This window comes from Parasteatoda tepidariorum, chromosome 9 (assembly GCF_982258835.1).
Source record: "Parasteatoda tepidariorum strain Cologne lab strain chromosome 9, Ptep-v5.0, whole genome shotgun sequence".
Lineage (NCBI taxonomy): Eukaryota > Metazoa > Arthropoda > Arachnida > Araneae > Theridiidae > Parasteatoda > Parasteatoda tepidariorum.
The window spans coordinates 82,019,976-82,042,456 of NC_141763.1; the positions used below are offsets into that span (position 1 = coordinate 82,019,976).

The following is a 22,481-nucleotide window of genomic DNA, read 5'->3' on the forward strand; positions in this document are numbered from 1 at the left end:
AATAATTAAGCGAAAACTCGTAAATGTGGCTCAAAGTACCTCCAGTTGATGGTATTATGAAAAAGAATTTACTTGGCAAGTATCCTTTCTTTTCCAGGTCATCTAGTATACTTGGAGTTATTAAGAGACTAGTTAGCTTATACTCGTCTACCAAATCCCATATGTGAGTTGGTGAAAGAAAGAATGGTACTCCATCATACAGGATATTAGTGCTTCCACTATAAAATGTAAAAACACCCATAAACCATGTTGCCCATCCAGCCTAGAATAAATAATAAAGATCAATTGCTGATGCCTTGAAAAAAAATTATTTTTCAATACATATTTATTTATGCGTTAAAATTTGAATACTTTGTTAATGTTTGCGCATTAAAATTGGATCAAGGTGAACTTTATTTTAACATGTTTTGACAGATTTGCGCATTCTATCAAAAATATATTGCAAAACTCATTTGGTTTTTAAAAAAAATTAGTCATCCCTATAGAAATCATGAAATGCATTATTCAATAGAAATAGGTCTGTGATAATCATATAAAAACTAATCATATAAAATATAATCATATAAAAACGCTGATACAAAATTATGTGTTAAGCAACACCATAGTTTTTTTTAGCATTTTTCGTACTATTCAACATTTATGTGTTTTAAGCTGTAAAAATGTAAGTCAATAAAATAATTCTAAATGAAAAAGTAATGAAAATACGAACAGATATAGAATAAATTTATAAAAATGAAATTAAAAAAATTAGTTTTTCCGCCCTGGTTCTTAGTAGACTTACTGGAGAAAGGGAAAGGCTGACACCATGTCTACTGAAATCACCTAAGAGGCATTGTTCCCTCGCAGAAGTTACAAGACACTAAAAGAAAAGAAACTGTGTTAAAAAAATTAATGCAGATAATAAATTAATCCAAATTAATTACAGTAAAACCATAAAGACTAATAAATTCATCTAAATTTAGTTACAGTTCTTATGTCTTAATTAAATTAATTTAAACTTAAAATAATGAAATTATATTGACAAAACATGTTAGAAATCGAACCGTAAATGATGAATTATATTATAAAATTTGAAAAGTTCTAATTCAGTTTTAGTATTTATTATTATGTTTTCTTTTATAAAAGCATTATATATTTCCATTGATACGTTAATTTCGTTTTCATTTTATAATAACGTAATGCTTTTTTTTTATGTGTCTTCCTTTTAGATTAGTGTAATGTCTTTATTGATGTGTCTTCTATTTGAAATTAATATAATGTCTTGATTGATCCTATTGTTGCGTCTTCCCTTTTAGATCAACGTAATGTTTTTATTGTTGTGTTTTAATTTATAAATTTATAATGTTTTGACAATTTATAATGTAATGAAACCATAATAATGTTATTATGTTTTCTTTTATATAAGTATTATATTTTCTTTTATAAAAACATTATATATTTCCATTGATACGTTAATTTCGTTCTCATTTTGTAATGTTTTTATTTATATATCTTCTTTTTAGATTAGTGTAATGCTTTTATTTATGTGTCTTCCTTTTGAAATTAATGTAACGTCTTGATCGATGTTATTGTTGCGTCTTCCCTTTTAGATTAACGTAACGTTTTATTGTTGTGTTTTAATTTATAAATTTATAATGTTTTGACAATTTATAAATTTATAATGCAATGAAAACATAATAATGTTATTATGTTTTCTTTTATATAAACATTATATTTTCTTTTATAAAAACATTATATATTTCGATTGATACGTTAATTTCGTTTTCATTTTATAATAACGTAATGCTTTTTTTTATGTGTCTTCCTTTTAGATTAGTGTAATGTCTATATTGATGTGTCTTCTATTTGAAATTAATATAATGTCTTGATTGATCTTATTGTTGCGTCTTCCCTTTTAGATTAACGTAATGTTTTTATTGTTGTGTTTTAATTTATAAATTTAATACAATGTTTTGACCGATAAAATTATTATTATGATTATATTATAATTGTATTAAATTTTTATTGATGAATATCCATTCTACATATGGGGTGAAAGAAATAAAAAAGAATTTAAAAAAATCGGCATTTATAAAAACTACAAAAGCATGCACGAACCCAAAAGCCACACACCGACACAAAATCTTTTAAATCAATTAATGAGTTAAAATAATTCCAATTTTCTGTCATTATAATTTAAGGTTTTTTAACATGCAATAAACTCCACTTATGATTAAACGCAGCTAAAAGCTGGCACACGTCTTTGATATTAGCTTTCAAATAATTAAAATAAAAAGGCATCTGCAGTTCAATTTATAGCAATACATTTGTGACAACGCAATTCATTTTTTAAAAAAGACTCTTCCGAACAAACTAATTAAAATTTTTGAACAATTTTTGAACTCGTGGCTAAAATTTCCCCTTGCAGCCATTTTCGAATTTCCACAAATGGTCCTAGAGTTATGAGAGAGGCATACAAGTTCAAACTCTTTCTTTTTTTCATATATTTTTTTTTCCAATGCCCACCTGATCGACACCATCATTCAAATACCAGTTGGGCAGATTTGTTGACTAATCTTTCAGGGGCACCATATTAGGTAGTTGCTCCCACAGTAAGGACAGATAATGCAGGGAATGAAAGAACATCCATGCCTTGTCCGGGACTCTAACCTAAGACCTTTCTGATATGAGATCAGCCTCCTGACCACTACACAGTCCGGTCGGCCTTTTTCATTAATATACGAAACTTGGAAACATTTCTTGTCGTTTCCTGTTGCATGAAATGTTTTAATAGATCTTTCGTACTGTTGATTCAAAATTTGGAATCAGTTCTTCTCTCCAAGCTGGAGATTTTTTCAACAAAAAAGAATTACAATAGTAGGCTAATTTTTGTCAAAATGCACAAGTTAAAAAACGATATATATAACAGGGGGTAGCATAAATATAGCGGCAAACTCCTTGGAGATCATCAAGATCAAAATTGCATGGAATATACGCAAAATTGCATACATACGCCGCTAGGAGCGCTCCGTGTTATGAACTATTTCTTCGTGTGTTTAGAAACAGTTCTTAGTAGAGAAGCGGCCCTATCCACGTACGTCGACAATTCCAAGCCTGAGTTCTTATACAATTTTAATCCTTATGATGTGACCTAAATGTCCTAGACGTCTGTCGCAACTTTTGCTAAAAAAATACGGCATTAGAATCAAAACAGATTTTAGATTTGAAATCCTCACACCCGAACTAGGCAAGATCGTATATTTGTATGAATGCAACGAAAAATTTGTTCCTCAGTGTAATGAGCTAAATAGAAAGGTAAGAATTTTAATGTTAATGTTTAGGTCATCGAATACCACAGATAACTTATCCAGTGATCGTGAACAGATAACTTACCCCGTGATAGTTAACAAATAACTTACTCCGTGATCGTGAACTAGGGCTTTGGGAGGGCCAGTTGTTCCAGATGTGTAACCTATTATTATAGGATCGGAAAAAGACATTTGTTCGAACACTATTTCTGGAACTGTGCCATCCTTCTCTCGTCCAAAATTTAAAAATTCTTCTAAAAAGCAGCTATAATTAGAAAAATTTAGATTTAGAAAATGAAGAGCTTAGAATTTAGAAAATGATCAGCTTTTTAAAATTAGGCACTTTTATCCAAAAATGTCTTATATTAAAATGAAATTGAACCGTTTAACTTGATGTTGTTCTCTTTATTGAATTTTTTTAAGAGATGACACTTGTGATGATATTCCACTTTAATATAAAATACTTATTTTATATTATAAAGCATCAGTTTATTTTAGTAATTTAATTAAAACCAAAATTTAAAACTATTTAATATTAATTAAAATGCTGTGAACATTAATAAAAATTAATTAAAAATATTAATTATACCTAACCCTTAGTTAAATTAATAACAAGTAATAACAATCATATCAACTTTATTAAAATATCAACTTTCATTAACCTTAGTTCGAATAAAACATTAATTAGAACGTACTAACCTTTTGGGAATGCCAGCTATGTCTTTTTTTATAGAATCAGGCTTTGAAGGAACAATAATTAATTTCGTCAAACTTGGTAAACCTACATGTGAATAATAATTGAAATTATTTTTAATAATTTTTAGAATTTAAGTAAAATAGTTTTCAAACAAATAGTCCATTAAAAAAGCAGCGAGTTAAGAGTTTAGAGTTGAATGTAATAGCTTTCAATTAATTTAATAATTCACAATATTTCATTTTGTTGCTGTATAAACCTTTTGATATTGTAATTTGTAATAATTTGTAAGAAAAATGTAGTTTATGTTTCTGAGAAATTTTGTGAATCGCAGAAAAAATCAGTTTGGGTTTCTTTCAATTAAGGATTTTTCCTCGCATGAAAAGATATTTTTTATTACCCTTTCACATTCTTGCAAACTTTGATGATAAAAAAAATTTAATAAAAAGTTAATCAGCTGAAATAGCTGATAGCTTTAAAAAGAAATAGCTTATTTGTTTCTATAAACAGAAAAGTTCCAAGCAACTTAAATTTAAATATTTGTTTCACAACCATTAAAAAAGTAATCTAGTAACTTACAATTTGAAAAATAATTTGCAGGCTAAAACATTGTCCTAATTTGCATAATTTCATTTAAAAATATTATAAAGTAAAGGAAGAACACAATTTTTAAGAAAACGACTCTGCATGTTTTCATAGGCTGTTCGGAATTTCTTTCTAATTTTCAATTTTTAATTTCGGTCTAGATTAATATGACTCAATCAATCTAATGCAATTAATTGTAAGTTGTGCAAAACATGAAACTCGTCTTTATTTTATAGTAGCCACCTCTGGTGACCAGTTGGTCCTCTTTTTTAAATAAGTAGAGTTTCGAGTATTTCGAGATTCACTACGATGCATTTAATAATATCAAGATTTCAATAAACTCAAGTTTTGACTCTTACATATTCTTCTTTTCAGATCTTGGGCATTTAGGAGGTGATTTTTATATTTCACGAAATGAATATCGTGGTTATTAAAATGTTCAGTTCAACATATTCTAACATTTTTAATAAAAAAAAAACAATTTTCTTGATGGCGTTATTGATAGATAATAAAACAAATTAGCATCTTAATTAAAAATTAACTTTTTCACTTATTTGCTGTAAATAATTCTCAATGTGTTACGTAGTAAAACTTTCTATTATGATTCAATTGTATTTGTAAGGATTTTTTTTTTCCTTTTTGCCAAATTGAAAAATAAAAACTTTAGCTGTTATAAATTTATTTAAGCTGAAAAATTCACGGATCAAAATGGAAAATAAATAAGCAAAATATTTTAAAGCAAAAAAGAAATTTAAAAATGATGCAGCTTAATGGAACTATCAGTAAAACCATATAAATGAGTTTTTTACGCTAAAAAGTTTAAACCAGTTTTTGCACTCATGTAACACGTTTGATTGGTAGTTAAAATAGATTTTTGATGGTCAATTAGTTTACTTTTTAATTACTAGACAAAAAAATTGCTGTTATAACGTTTTTCTTGATATATAGACCCAGACTTTGAGACAATACTGATCTAAGTCTTAAATGTGAGTACACAAACATATAAATTTTGTACGTCTAGCTGTAGTTTGAGTCCAACCTTTGGATTATTTTTATATACTAGTGGGCTGCGCTCCCTGCTCGCTAACGCTCGCCAACCCCCAAAAATTTCTATGCAATCTGATATGGTTTGCTTCGCAAACCAACCTCGCTTCACTCGCTACTGCCTTAGGTACATTGCAAGTGCACAAAATTCTAAGAATTCAAAACAATCATTCAAATCCATATAATCCACTAAATAGAGATCAATCGACAAAGACTACTCACTTCTGCCTAGCTTAATAGTATGAGATTGCCGCAGCTGATGCTCTCTGGTTATTTCAGTTTCCGTTTTATAAGCGTTATATGTTGAGCCACCTCAGCTAGATTTGGCATGTGACATTTTTAGCGGCAATCATTGGTCGATTTTCTAGCGCTGCCATTCGGGAAGCTGTAATGAGGCATTTTTTTGTCGCCGTGTAAGCGAAATAGTAACGTAAACAAAACAAAGCAAACGTTGTCACCGGCGGAAAGGAAATACAGCCAAAATTTGGGAGCTACGTAAGAGAATTATATATATTAGATTTTAAGATAAATTCATATAAAGAATAATATTACACAGTAAGAGAATAAAAAATTTATGTGTTTAAAAAAGGCGTTAAGAACAGTGTTGAAACTAAAATATTTATTACAAAGTTTCATAAAATACATTGTTTTGAAATGCCGTTTCGATGGATAAGAAAAAGAGTAATTATGTTCAGAAATTAACAGTGTCACTTTTTTTTTGTGGATTATTTAAGTAAGCTAGTGGTTTTTTTTTTACTTTAGTATTTAAACTGTGAGCTTAGCGAGCTTTAGTGAGGGCTTCTAATTTTTTCTTAACATTTCGTTCACCTCTATTTTTCAAATACTTAGTAATGATGCTGTTTCCATAGCAGCGCACATATAAACAACTGTCCCTAATTAATAGTTAAAATCTGTTACTGTGTCAGTAGGATGAAAGAACATGTTGAATGATATGTTAAGTAATGTATTTTACTAACTCACATAGAATTTACTCATACAGCAATATTTTTTATCATAATAGATTAAACTAAACTAATAGCAATTTTCAAACAACTATAAAGACATCGATGTGCGGCTACAACCAGATCTCTAATGTTATATTATGTTATGTTATGTTATGTATTGTCGTGTCGTGTTGTGTTGTGTTATGTTACGTGATGAGGTGTAATGTAATCTTATGTAATGTAATGTTATGAGCCATCGGATGGCAATAATATTATTAAAACTAACCTTCAGAAATTTCTTTTAATTTAGGCATCATTCCAATTTCTTCTTGATTATATTTCATACGATCTACTGAGAGGATAATACTTGGATCAACTAGCTTCAATCTGTCTAATACAGCCTAGAAGAAAAAGTAAAATAAAATAAAATGCAGTCAAAAGTGCATGTCGTTTAAAGATTTATTGTTTTGTGCAAAAATAAATTAATGTAAGTCTCGTTTTAATCAAAAATTTTTAATTTCTATACATAAGACATTTTTAATCTATAAGCTATTAGCTTTATTGACCTGCTTTTGGTTTTATTTGATTTAACGTTAACATAAGAAACAAACAGCATTCGTCTTGGCATCATTATTTTACTATTTTCTTCTTTGACTAACTAAGATTTAGAATCGCGACTGCATTTCGAACAAACGGCAAACGTAGGTTACTTATAAACTAAACCAAAACACAGTTTTTCAAGTAGACTAAAAGAAAAAATCATTTTGTTTTAGACAAATTTACAACGAGAAGCGTATAGGGCGTATTACTTACGAAAACGTGGGAGTAATACAATATTTTTCGAAAGCAACAAACCAGGGCTCGAAAAACAGCCCGTCCGCCCGTCCTCGACGGTCAAAAATTCTCCGCCGACAACGAATTTCTCGAATCCGACGTCTGCGCGGACGGCCATTTTCCCGTTAATGTTCGTGATACATTTTCAATTTTTGTTATCTTACAAGAGTCTTGTAAGTTACAATGCAGCAAAATGACCCACAATACAGCAACATACAGTGCATATATTGATGTTTTCTCTGTCTGGGAGTACTGCAGCGGTTGAAAGGGGCTTTGCAGCAATAAATTTACAAAAAAACACAATACGTACTGGTCTTAAACAAGAAGCTTTAAAAGCAATTATGAACATCTACCTAAATGGAAAACCCCTTTCAGATTTCTGTTCAGAAACCTCTGTAAATCATTGGCTTCATTGTGGAACTGGCAAACGTCATATTTGATTCATTTAAAAAAAGCAGTACCCTCGGATAACTTGACATTCCAGATAACTTGACCCTTGTCATTTAAATTATTTCATAAAAGAAATACTAGGTTACTATTGCTAACCTAGTATTTCTTTTATTACTATATAATGTAATCCTAGTAACGACTAATTTATTGTGCAATTTATATAAATGTTTGTAATAAATAGGAAAAAATTATATTTTTATTTATTAAAAAGCGACGGGTTAGTTTCAACGGAGGACGGGTGCATTGTTGGACAAGCCGTCCTCGGGGACGGGTAAAATTTCTGAGTTTTTTCGAGCCCTGCAACAAACCCTAGATTTTCTATTTCAAGTCTGGCAAAAATAAAACTATTATCTCCGATTATTTTTTCTTGTCTACTTAAAAAAAAAACGTAGTTATATAATCTACCTAAAAAACTTTATTTTCTTCAATTATTTTTCTAGTTTTGAATTTTATTTATATTCATAAGTGGGTAAACTTGTAACTTTGCTTGAATGTTAAATAATAATAAATTAGGAATAATGAATAATATAATTTCAATAATGAATGAGGATAAGGTTTGCCTGAACTATTTTAAAAAAGTAAATAATGGTATAATCATACGAATTTTGTTAAAATTCGAGCATTCTCATTAGCCAGAAAGTAGGGGAAATTCTGATTGACAATAAATTCTATTTGTGGATAAAATTACTTTATTTATAAGTTCTTCTTGTGGTGAGGAAACTTAGACTGTCATGGCATGGAGCACAAATAGAGATTTAAATGCTCTAGCTAGATGGAAAAATTACAATTTTAGTCACGAAATTCCACCTTTAGATAGAAGAAAGCAAATTGTGTTAAATCCGAACACTTTTTTTTTTGTGATAGCTTTTTTCTCTCCAAAGATTAATACAACACTATCTTTAATCCAAAGATTAAAGATTGTGAAGACCCCAAGTAATATATATCGATCCAGACAAAATAGAGACCTCGAACTTAAAACAACACATTAATTGTTTAAACACCTAAGGCATTTAAAACATTTTATGAGAATGTGGTCTTGTGTACAGTGAATAAACAAAACGTGCACTCAAATTTCATCGGAAAAAACATAAAAATCACGTAAAAAATTGAAATTTCCATCATGCAACGATCTGGATTTCTGCGAGTCTTTTGTAATCATTAAAAGCAAAAATTCAATAGTTGATGATACTATCACTGCACCTTATTTATCAAATCTTTGGAAATAGCAATTTTTTAACTACTCTCCTTTAATTGTATGTTTTTCTGATTACCCAGGAAGAAATTCTTGATGGGGCCATCAAGATATTTTATGCTGGTTTATGTTGGTTTTCTGTGGGAACAACACTGATATATTTTATTGATCACTTATTTATATTTGATAGTAACTCTCATCCAACAATTCCCCTCATGTGGTAATGGATTTTGGTAGGACAACAAACTTACAACATTTCATGTTGGAACATGATATTTTACTATATGATGGCCAATCAACATGTTTTAAAAATTCTTTGACCAACAAATTCCATCATTTCCAGTTCGAAATTTTTTTTAAAGTATTACGATGGTCAACCATCAAAGTATGTTTGGTATTGTTGAACCAACAACACCCATCATTTGATGATGCGACGTATTTATTTACCATAACTAGACTAGTAACCTATTAAGTAATGTTTGCTATTAATAATGGAGCTTCATCCTTTATTTCATTATAGAATAAGTTATAATAAACCATATATGATAAACTATTTCACATTGAATAATGATGTATTTTTCAACTCATGCTGACAACATTTTGCGTGGAATATTTTTTGACATTAACTACTGCTTATATAACAACTATATTTTACAAAGATCAATCTGTTTTGTTATAAATACCAATTGTCTTTTAAATAATATGAAAATATATTTAACGAAAACTACCAGTAAAAGTCTACCAGTAAGAAAAAAAAAGGAAAGAAAGAAAAAGTGTTGGTGTGTGGCGTTGGTGGAAAAACTTCACTTCACTTGCTTCGATGAGCAGCTTGTAAAAATTAGATCCATCCAACATAAGGCTGGGTCGATTTCAATATCGTGGTGTAGATCGTAGTTTACAGTACCTTCACTTCAGGCTAACAGTGGGTCTTCGTGGTTTTCTTCTCAATGAAACACAAATGCGGGTTAGCTCCATCAAAAAGTCCTCCACGAAGGCCCCCAATAATTGATCCAAGAGTTCCTTTGTCTTTCGGATAGGGCTCAAAATTACAAGGCTACGGAGTTGAACTTTAGTAGTCGTAAACCCTAAATTGGGTCGGCAGTTCAACGACGGTTATAAAATAAAATAAAATATCGCGGTGTAGAGCTGTGGTGGCTCAGGAGATAGAGTGTTTACCTTCCAATGATGCGAACCGGGTGTGAATCCCAGCGATGGCTCGTTGATTCGAATTCCGCATTCGGCTCGCACCGACCGCAGTGCTGACGTAAAATCTTTAGTGGTAGACGGATCATAGGTTAGAGTCCCTTTGCCATCAGGCTAACCGTAGGAGGTTTTCATGCTCTCTCTCTCTCTCTCTCTCTCTCTCTCTCCCTCTCCCCCCCAAGGCAAATTTCTCCCAATACTTGATCCAGAGTTCCCTTGTCCTTGGGCTTGATTCAAATTATCCATCGTACTATGATGGTATGACGCAACAGAAAAAGGTGCCAATGCCTAATTTAGAATGTTGGGCAGATTTGATGGTCCCATAAAGCTGTTTTTGATGAAAATTAAAGATGATAATCCTCACACTTACGTTAGTTCATCATTGGGGAAACATTAGGATTTTTTGTCTTGGGTAGTTGACCTAATTTAAAACTCAGATGATTTGTTTCAATCGCTTTGTCGTGCCATTCCTGCTAGTTTATTCAACTCATGAAGAACCATTCCTGTTTTTATAAATTTTATTCTTTGTGTTTTTAAACATTGTTTTTACTCAATCGTAGTGTAAAAAAATTTGAAACTTTTCTTACCTGCGCTCCTATTAAAGGAAGAATTCCAACCCAAATAGCACCAACTGAGTTTGCCCCCAACATTGCAAACAATGCTTCTTCTCTGTTCGATAAATGACCTACAAAAACAATAATTTCTAAAATATATAAAAGGTGTAAAACGTTTTCATTTTTCTATTCTTCATTAATTTTCTGAGATCAATATTTTTATTTATAACGTTTCTAAAACTTTTGAATATTATTTTAATTGGAAAAAAATGCGAACCAAGTGTTCAAGAAAAGTGTTTAAATGTAATTTAATTCAAATTTAATACATTTTATTCTCTATACTTTCAGTATTTTTTCTGTTATTAATAAAAATTTAAAATAACAGATAAGAAAAAAAGACTATTTAGTAATTTATATTATATTATTGCAAAACACAAATACATAATTTAAATTTAATTTTAACCTACCCTTTAATTTTTGGATTTTCTTAAATTTATTTTCAACAGAAAACAGAATCATCATTGCTAGAATGTGCTACACTGATATTGAATTATAAGGAATTGGAATTCGAGGAAAAAGATTCAATTAAAGAAATAAAATTTAAATAATTACAAATGTAAATGATATGACATGAGCCATAATAACAGAAAATAAGTGGTGTCGATGACTCTTTTACTATCTTAGTTACCACTTAAATAGAAAAAGTTATATTTTTCATGAAATTATGCTTGGATGAACTAATTTTTATAACTGAGCAAAAAATTTTCAATTCACTTAAGTTTAGGCGAAATATGAAAAATGTAAAATTAACATTACGGAGCCCAAGCTCTGGACCGCTGTCCCAACTCAAATATTGGAACTAAATTTCCCAGATTGTGACTACTCTCTATATTTTGGGAACCAGAATGTTTTTTTCTGAGTAAGTACGTTTTGGTGTCTGATTTCGTAGCTTAAAATATCGTTTGCACTAATTAATTAGCATATTTGTGGCCATCCCCTCAAGCCTTTAAGATTGAGTCCTAGAACATGAAGATCCGATCACTATATCAAAAGTTATTTAGGGTAGTCAGCTTATTTATTTTTTTGTGCTCTGTGCAGGCAAAAAAATTCTAGTAAAATTACCATGCCGTATAACTATAAAATTTCGTAATTGAAAAAAAACATATCTATATATTAATAGGCTAGCAATATTTTGTCTCGCTAAAAACTCCCAAACTACGCAACAGAATTAAACAAATAAGGTGTCGTTTTAAAGGTATTGTTATGTAGATGTGCAATAAGGTCTTAAATTATGAAAATTTCCTTTAATTAATTAATAAAATTAATAATTTAGTTTCAACCAATGAGAATTCAGCAAATCATTTTTCGGGTGGTTCGCATAAGCATTGTTTCCGTAAACATCATTTGATTTAAAGCATTTCTGAATTAATAGATTGATAAACAAAAATAAGAGTGGATACAAAAAAACGGAACTGAATTTCTTAAAAAAAGAATTCAATATCTTTAAGTCCGTTGATAAATTTTTAGTTTCATGATAAATTTTTTGTTTCGTTATTTTTTGTTTCGTTCGAATGGCAATGGCATCGTGCAAATATTCAAACCAAAACAAACTTTCTACAAACAATTATTTTGATTTGAGATTTAAAACGATATCTTAGTTATTTAGTTCTATTTTTATTTATTTAGTGCCTGCTGCCTAAATAAAATGCCTGCTATCAGGCGTCGAAATATCTCTGGCAGACGTCAGAGAAATGAATGGCGGAATTCTAAACGGGAAAGCATTTCTTATTGAGATATATTCTCTGCTACAGCTCCAAATTTCTCAGCTACATGAAGAAAAGATAATCAAATTGTGAGGGGGGCAGAGAAGTGTATAAATTTCATTAAGTAATTGATTTCAATATCTGGCATTTTTATTTTAAAATTTAAATTTGTTAAAATGTTTTTATAAGATTGCGAAGCAATACGCAATGGAACTGCGAAGCAGTTCTGGGGGTTGGCGAGCGTAGCGAACAGGGGGCGGAGCCCCCTAGTATTTGTTTAATAAAATGAAAATAAACGATATTTAAACCTTTCCTTGGGTAACTTTTCCGTACCGGTAACGGTTTCCCAGAAATCCTGCTTTTGAAGATTATAGTTCTTATTACTTCACATTTAGTAAAATATTATGTAAAAAAGTAAATTCAACCGAATAAAGGGTTTTAATACCATATTCTAAGGTATCATGTTAAAATTACTAAATTTTGTCACATATTATAAAACCATATTTTATTGATAATATTTCCAAAATTATTGCCAAATCGCTTCGGAAAAAACTACCGAGGATTTTGGTGTTCCCATAGAGTTAGAAATAAGATCAATTTTACCCTGGTCTGGTAGTTTTTACAATAATTTTTTTCAGTGTAGCAAGGTAACACTGGACGTCAGAACATAGACAGAGAAGGTGTAAGATTCTCACCTTACTATGTGTTTACAACTAAGTTGGGAAATTTGAAACTTTAAAAGTAAAAAAAGTTTGTAATTACCATAGAGAACAAAAAAAATTCTTTTAAACCTTTATCACTGTCATTAAGATAAAAAATGGAGTTTTGTATTAATGATATATCAATCGATGTTTTGTGTGTTTCTCACCAACAATTCGATCTCCTTTTTTGAGCCCAATTTTCCGAAATGCTGCAGCATATCTTTTAACTTCTCCAAATACTTGAGCGTAGGTATAAACTTTTTTATCTCTATCTTCTCCTGAAACAAAATCAATAATTTTAAGATAATGAATAATTTATAATCGTTCATGCAGCCTCTAAAACATATGCAAATTGCTAATTATGTATCCCTCATATCTTTCATGTGCATTTTCAAGAATAAAATATCCTAAAAAGTAAAAATTGAAATTATATACTGTAAAATTATGATTTGAATCCGAATATAGCCTAGATATTTTGGGAAATATGTGTATAAATTTTTATAATATTTATTTTTAGAGAACTTTCCAATGATTTATTTATAAAATTATTCATTATCTTATAATTTTAAGAAAAATAAATAGTTTTAAAAGTTGAAATAGAATAATTTTTTAAAATAAGATTATTCAGATTTAGAAGTTTTAAACTCTCTCACAATAAATGAAGAAAACCTATGAAAATATATACTAAAAAGAGTAATTTTATTTCTTTTTTTTTTTACTAAAAATATAATTAAAAATGTAAATAGAATGGAAAAAAAACACATCATCCTTAAGAAATACCAGAAATCGTTTTCTACATCTGATTAATTTAATTGCTCATTTTAGTTGAAAGCATAAAAGAATTAAAAAATTTATTAGTACCTATTGCAATCAAAGCAACACTATCATTCTTCTTTCGTTAATGAATTCAATTTTGATTAATAACAACATGAACGTTTTAGTTTCGTAAAATTAAATTTTAAAAATAATTATAGCATTCAATTTTTAATATTGCTTGAATATTAATAATAACTTAAAACTTAAAAGACTACAAAACGCAATTATTAAAATATCGACAATACTGCAAAAAATTTTCGTGCATCTTAACACCACAATTTGCGTCAACTACATTGCAACAAAATGGTGTTCCAGTACTATGTCAAGAATCTTCTAAAATTTATAATTATATTAATATAATATACACATATGAATAAATAAATATATTTTTACAATACAATGTAAAGAAAGAATCATTAATTTAGAACGATTTTCTAATTTTTAAAATAAAACTAGTTTGTAAATCCAACATACGAGAAACACACAGATAACATAAAGACGAACTCAAACAAGGCTTAAGAGAGCGGAAGCTGACAAAAATTATACATGTTAAAATCATACATTTCACAGAGATTAAATACACATAAGAATAAATAAATGTATTATTACAATACAATATGAAGAGCCTTGGGGGCTCAGGAGATAAAGCGTTCGCCTTCCACTGAGGTGAGCCGGGTTTGAATACCAGCAATGGCTGGTAGACATGAATTCCGCACCCGGCTTGCACCGACCACACTGCTAACGTAAAATATCCTCAATAGCAAACGAATCATGGGTCCCCTTGCCGTCAGACTCACCATGGGAGGTTTTCGTGACTTTCCTCTCCATATAACGCAAATGTGGGTGAGTTCCATCAAAAAGTCCTCCACGAAGGCAAATTTCTACCAATACTTGATCCAGGAGTGCTCTTGGTCTTCTGGATTGGGTTCAAAATTACAAGGATACGGAGTTGAACATTGGCAGTCGTAAATTCAAAATTGGCTCGGCTATTCAACGACGATTATAGAATAAAATAAAATATAAAGTAAGAATTATTAATTTAGAATGGTCTTTTGAATTTTACAAAATAAAACTAGTTTGTAAATCCAACATAGGAGGAGCACACAGATTCCGTTAAGACGATCTCAAACGAGGCTAAAAAGAATGAAAGCCGATAGAATTGTTAGAACATGTTAAATCATACAGTTCATAAAATATTTAAAAGATAACAGATAATTATTCTTATAACACAATTAAAACGCAGTTATCTATTTTAACTATGAACAGCAAATCGTTCAATCAACTCGTAACAAATCATTAACAACTGCTAAGTATCTTAGACTGATTCTCGATTACGAACGCTAACTTCTGGCGATAAAAATAAGCGCGCCAACACATTGGTGTTTATGGACAGCAGAATAATTCTCGTTTGATGTGAATCGGTGAGAATTTGATGTAAGCTAACTCTATAACTGTTTTGATTTAAAATTCACCCTTTAAATCGTATATGAACCCTTCTTTTGGAGTTAAACCGAAATAAAGTTTTTTTTACAAGAACTTGTGGGGTTGTTTAACATCATATTCGGAGAGATATTACGCCACAGTTTTTTTACTGTTTATTGTAATTTAAGTCCAATGTTATAACATGCTTACCTATTGCAATTAAAGCAACATGATCATCTTTATATCTCAATAGGTTTTCTGCTAAGTTCAGTTTAGCTCCAATGAACCATTTCGGAACATCACTCATGGGAACAGATAAATCAATAACCTATAATGCAATAATCATAAGAAGGTTTTAAAATATTTAAAAAAAATATTTTGAATTACTATATATTTTTGTAGAACAAGTAGAAAAATATGATAAACAAGCTTTTATAATAAAAACAAATTTTGAAACGAAGATTATTCAGTTATGAACTTTTACATTACATTTAGAAAAAAGTAAGTTCAAAGCTACTTGAATATGGTAAAATTCATCCTGTTTTTGGCTCTATGGTAATTTTAAAAAGTACGGTAAAATTTTCAAAATTGCTTTGGTAATGACTTTTGATATGAATAATAATAAAATATGGATTTATTATCATACTTTTGGTAGTAAATGTGTTAAAATTTGATAATTTTTTCATGAAAATTTAGAGCATGGCATAAAAACATTTATGCGATTGAATTTACTTTTCATATATATTTTTTCTAATGTTTGGTACAAAGAACTATAATTTTAAAAAACAATATTTTCGGTAAGTCGTATCGATTGCGAATGGAAAAATTGCCAAATGAATAGTTTAAAAATTGCATATTTTATTTTTATTAACTAGAATTATGCTTCACCAGAAATGTCATTACCATACAGTACGGTAATTTCACCAGAATTTTTTTCTCTGTGTAAATATTACTTATAACTAAGCTGACCAAAGTAATCTAAAGAAACTATGCTTTGTTGCAAGTTAGGAAAAAACCCTTATCCCTATATGATATAAGGAGTACAAAACTTATTGAATAATCAAAGAACAGGTAATAAGAATTAATGTAAAAATCAATAAGAATTATTAAAAATTAATAAAAATAACATCCAAAATTCGTAATAAAAATACGCCGTTCTGCTTGCATTTAAGGAAACTGATAAAGGATTAATAGATATTGTTTTTTCTAGACGATTTCTTCTACCTCGAAAAAAAGTTTATAAAAAGAAGCTGAAGTTTATTTTTGTATTCTTTATCTCTAGCCTTTGATTTATTATGAGCATGTCAGCATAAGACGCGCCATTTTAAGAGGCCCAATCAAATTCAATGCTCTTGCAACATCATATAGTTGTTTCTTTTTCAACATATATAGGTACAAGTTTCAAAAAGGATAGTTAAAACCTCACTGCTTTACCTTTCCAATTTCGTTTTCTGAGAATAGAAATCCTTCGCAAAAAGCCTCCAAAAGAAATATTTTTTAAATATTTGAAACAGTGAAGCCGCGTACTTTCGAATTTTCCTTCCGACACCTTGCTACCAGCGTTTTTTTTTTTTTTTTTTTTTTTTTGCTTGCTTACCAGCTTACATATAGCCTCATAAGAAATTAGAAAACTATTTCAAAAATTCAATTTTTTTATTACTGAATGCTAATGACGCACATTGCACTTAATTTTTAATTTTTATGGTTTATGAAGACAAAATAAAAATGTATGAAAGATAGTTTTGTAATCGAAAGTCAAAAGTCAACCAGACCGCTGAATTTATAAACGCTATGTTTTTATAACTGAGAACATCTTATAAATTATGAGAGCACTTATTTTTTCATACCACAACAAATTTGCTTCGGTTTCCAGGACTCAAATATTAGATAATTTCAAATGTTAGAAATTTAGAACTAATGCAATACTTATTTTTGCTCGTACTAAAATGAATTTACTCAAAGTAGCAAAATTTTAAACACTAAAGTTTTCGAACTGTCTGAATTACAAAGCTGGACCAAGTATCTTCTTTATATTCACGCCAATATAAATTTGAAGTACGTAATGCAAATGTTAAATGCGTTGAACTGTTAGCATTCCATAACTGATACGAGCAGTATATTTTGGTATTTCAAAACTGATAAAATAATCTCTTTGTGGATAAAATGGCACATTAGATTTAGAGATTATTCAAGAACTTTCATTTACATGCAATTTTTTAATTGCTTAAAAAAGTCACGTGTTAGTTTGACGAGAAATTACATTGAAACTGTTACAGAACAAAACGTAAATGTTTGTCAAGAAATTCTCACAGCCTACAAAGATAAAAGAAAATTTCCATTTTTGTTTTTTGTAACTAATTAAGAAAATTTTACTTATTTAACTGTAATTTTTGCAAAAATAAGAATTACTTTTGAAAATGAGCTTTTTTCTTAAATTGAAAGCTGAGACATTTCTTAAAACTGTTAGCTTTGAAACACCTTTCGAAAAACGCTCGAAAATAAAGTTCTAAAACTGTTTGCAAGAAAAAGTGGAGTTTGAATAGCATAAGAAACATTTTACTTTTATTCTGGTTAAGACAAAACTGTACTTTAATTCAATTTTTCGAAACAAGAATTCAAATGTTTATTCAATGCATAATGTAAGTTGACTAAAAAATATAAATATTTAGATCAAACCTTATCGAATGTTTTCGAACATTTGATTCCTACAATATGCCATATTTCATTCCAAAATTTGTCTATATTTTGGATCGACCATTTGTGAAGATCCCAATAACTATCTGAAAAAAAGAATTTCCAATTATCAATCTCTTGCATGAATAAATGTTTTTAATCAAACATTTATTCAGTCGAATTCATTTCTAATCAAGAATTATTTTGTATTAATATAATTTATTGAAGAACTATAACGAAAAAGTTACGAAGCAATAATATTTACTTTTATTACATCTACAATATTTGAAAACTGTGAGTCTTTAGTTTTGTATGGATTTAAAATTATAAATTCTGTAACTTTTCTTAATAAAACAATATTAATATTTTTTATAAGTTGTAAATAGTCCAAGGAATAATAATTCTTTAAAAAAAAGGAATATTATAAGTTTTTTAAGTGAAGATTAGTCTTATTTAGGATTTTATTGTCTTTACTCAATTAAATCCTATGGATTAAATTTAATCAAATGATTTGAAATCTCATTTTATCAAGTAAGAAAAGGGAAAAGAGATATATGGTTTCGTTTATCTAGCAAAGGAAAAAAAACAATATTTAAACTAGTTTCTTTAATTATAGTGTTTATACAATTAAGAAGAGCTATTATGACAAATTATAACATTTTTTCTCCTAATCGCAAAGAGTTAATTCCTAAATGTCACTGATTTGGTTTCAAAATCATTCAAAGGACTGCAACTTGTAATTTATTTTGCTACACAATGTTTATTAAGGAAACATTTTAAAATTTAAATATTAAGAAAGTAATTTCTCTTACCAATTTTAGCTTTGTACTTATTTGCGATTAATTTAACAAATCTCGAATAGTAAACACCATTGCTTCCAATTGGTTTCCACACGCAAGGTACGTTTTCGAAGCTTTTATGATCCATTTTTTCTAGGAAAAAAAATCATTTTTTATTAATATACGGTGTTATTTTTAGCATGATCTTATTTTAATACTTCACTACATTATCTGAAATAATATTAATTATGTATAGAGTGCACAAAAAAATAAACGGACCAACCTAAATAACCATTGATCCTTACGTTCTAGAATTCAATCTTTATGGTTCGAAAGAGTGACCTCAAATATGCTTATTAATTAATGCAGACAATATTTTAAGTCCAGAATCTGACGGGGAAAAAACTTACTCTCTCAGAATAAACATACTTTTTTCAAAGGATTCAGCTATCTGACCCCTAAAATATAGGAGCCAGCCGCAATCTTGAATATCTGGTCTCAAAAGTTTGGTCAAGAGAGCAATACAAAGTTTAAACCCCTTTATGTCAATTTTATTTTTTTGGATATTTCGACATATCTCGAGAACTTTTAAAGCAAATTGAAAGATTTTTTGTACAAAAACATCAAATTCATTTATTCAATGATAATTCTGTGCAAAAAAAAATAGCTTTTAAGAAATATTTATCATTCCTTATTACTTTTTTTTTATAATAGGCCGAAAAAAATTTTAATTGTAAGGTATAAATTTTTTTACATCATTTTTAAAGAATGTAATTTTACATGGCATAATACAATATTTGAGCGAAATCTTTTTCTGCGAAATTGAATTTTAAAAATACCACCTTTTTAAAAATTCGATTTCTCAGGAACTATTCGACCGATTTCGCTAAAATTTCGCATAGCGTCCAACCTTTGTGTCTCCTTCTCACCAAAATATTAGGACCATATTTCCTAGACTCCCAATGTATTTTGGGAGTCAGAAATTCTAATCCGTCGAAGGAAAAGGTATGCTTATTCAGAGAAAGTACGTTTCTGTGTCTGATTTCGTAACTTCATGCTACGCCTAAAGTCGCATCAATACTGATGCGATAGTTGTATTTCATTTAGAAGTCATGTTTAATTATAATGAAATTAAAGTTATTGAACAAAAACCATCTATTGTACAAACAATCATATCTCCACCCCTCAGCGGTCGGCGGTAAAATTATCAAACGTTGAAAAAGTTTGGAGAGCACTGCTTTAGGGAATTAGTATTCTAACGATTGCGTAATGAAGAAACTTAGGATTTCGGGTGCTCCCTTTAGCGAAAAAACCTAAAACACGTGGACGCTCAAAGGGAGTGCCACGATTTAATTTTGTCATCGCTACTAAATTTAATAAATATATTGTCACCAAATGCTCAACTTAGAACTTTAAAAATGTAGGAAAAATTGTTTTATGCGTATGAAAATATGAAGCTTTTACTTAAAAATTGCGTTAGGCGTACAAAAGAAATTTGTAGAATACATCTTTATATGAATATAACATTCCTTTTTCGGAACTTGGCCGCAATTTTCCTTCATATCAACTTCTTGAAGTATACAAAATCGCTTTGACCGCACTTGAATACAAAATCGTTGTTTTGAGGAGCATTTTTAGTCTCTTTGTCTTAAACTTTGTGTACTTGCCTGTCAAACAGGACTCATTACAAACTAGCCAAATCTGTTTGTTTCTTCAAGTATACTTTTCAAAATGGCACAAAATATATTTTTAATCCAAACTTCCATTTGTTTTTAAAGAAAGAAACAATGTTCAGTTATTAATATGAATTTAACTTAAATTTCTAATTTACAGAAAATACATTTTTGATAATAAATTATTTTTATTATTATTTTGTTGTTAATTATATACCGATTTTTATTCCAGAAAAACGCAAATTTTGTTCTTAAATGAATAACGCATTATAATAACTAAAATGCATACTTTCGGATATCTATAAAATGCACCTTATTTAAGGAATAATTCCAAATAATAACTCAATGTTTAGGATATGTACTCAAATCGTTTTTAAGACTAACGATTCAATTCTGAAAAGAAGAAAAGGGTATTTTTAGTACTTTACAACTGTTTTATTAACAGTTTTTGGCATTTCTCTATATTTAAATCAAGTTCAAAATTAAATAAATCTGTTTCAGGAAAAATATTTTATCTTACCAACAATGAAAAGCTACCAGTAACGGAAGAAAATGGTTATCTGGATTTTTTTTCCGTCAATTCTTAATATCATTCAACTACGAAATAAATTATCTCATTCAATAAGCTTGAAATTTATTTTATCATTTTATGCTTGCATGTTTATCATTTTCTAGTTGTTTGTTTTGTTTATTTAAAGAAACTCCCTTGATTCAATTTTGATAAAATCATTTCATCTAAACGCATAATAAATAAAAAATATCTTTGAGGATTTTTAAATTCCGAGACATTTAAGAAATGGAATTTTCTCATTGGCTTAGATATAGCCATTGTTCTAAAGTAAACTATAAACTATTCGGTTTTGTCAGTTTATTTTTAAAATAACACCAGTGATGCTTGCTAGCTTACAGCTCTAATAAAAATGAAAAAAAAATTTTATTGCACGTTCTGTATTACTTAGTTATTTTTTATTTCTTATTCTTTATGCTAGGTTATCTCATTGATCAACGTGAGCAAGATAGCACAAACGGATTACGTCACCAAATTAGTATTCTTAAGGTTATCTGAAACCACGTATTATTTTTATTTATAGATCGTTTATTTTGTTTATCGTTTTGCATAACTTACATTTACTGTTTATTTGTGTATTTTATTTCAGCCGAGATATATTTCTGTTTTGTGTACCTGGCAACTTCGATACATAATTAGTTTGTTAATATTCTGCATAGCTTCATGCCTGTCTTAATATTAAGCAAGAAATATTTAGTGAAAGAATTGAAATCTTTATAAAAGAATCATTGAGTAGGAATATAGAATGTATCATTTAAGAAAATTGATGTTTGACGGGCATGGCTTACTCGAAATACGGGGGAAAGAACAGTTGCTAACGCAAGCGAATGCCATGTTTCAGCAACCAATCAGGATCGAGATACCCACACTACGTTACTTTTACGCATCCCATTTCAAAATCAATTTGCTTGAATTTATTTTTAGATCTGTATATTATTTCAACTTAAAGAAGTTAAAGTTCGTTTCTGCCAGAAAAACCCTTGTAATTTACCTCAATGACTAGCATAATTAATCATTGCAATTATGTGCACAGTTAGATTGTGATTTATTATCCTTCAAAAGTGCCATTGAGATGATTACTATATTTTTTAATGTTAAACATTTTTTCAGCAAATTAATACCGTATTAAGCATCTGGAGACGGCTAGTTAGGTATTATAATACCATTAAGCATATTTTATGATTGTATTATGCATAATTAAGAGAAATCATCATTTGCATGATAAGTACGCGAGCTTCAAACTAAATTATATTGAATTCATGTTTTTTTTTTTTATAATTGAAAAAAAAATTATTATAT

At 29.0% G+C, this 22,481-nt stretch overlaps 1 protein-coding gene across 1 annotated transcript in view; it reads right to left on the reverse strand.

The window, feature by feature from the left end:
• Window positions 1-21,270, reverse strand: part of LOC107442550 (acetoacetyl-CoA synthetase) — a 42,380-nt gene extending 21,110 nt beyond the window's left edge. The window contains exons 1-11 of the mRNA XM_087152250.1: window positions 21,135-21,270; window positions 18,975-19,094; window positions 18,166-18,269; window positions 15,700-15,817; window positions 13,419-13,529; window positions 10,821-10,918; window positions 6,841-6,955; window positions 3,987-4,068; window positions 3,399-3,552; window positions 782-859; window positions 73-262 (exon numbers count right to left, since the gene is read on the reverse strand). Of these exons, the coding sequence (XP_087008376.1) occupies window positions 73-262; window positions 782-859; window positions 3,399-3,552; window positions 3,987-4,068; window positions 6,841-6,955; window positions 10,821-10,918; window positions 13,419-13,529; window positions 15,700-15,817; window positions 18,166-18,269; window positions 18,975-19,089 (1,165 nt within the window). The 5' untranslated portion in view covers window positions 19,090-19,094; window positions 21,135-21,270. The remainder of the gene's footprint in view (window positions 1-72; window positions 263-781; window positions 860-3,398; window positions 3,553-3,986; window positions 4,069-6,840; window positions 6,956-10,820; window positions 10,919-13,418; window positions 13,530-15,699; window positions 15,818-18,165; window positions 18,270-18,974; window positions 19,095-21,134) is intronic.
• Between the last annotated feature and the right edge of the window lie 1,211 nt (window positions 21,271-22,481).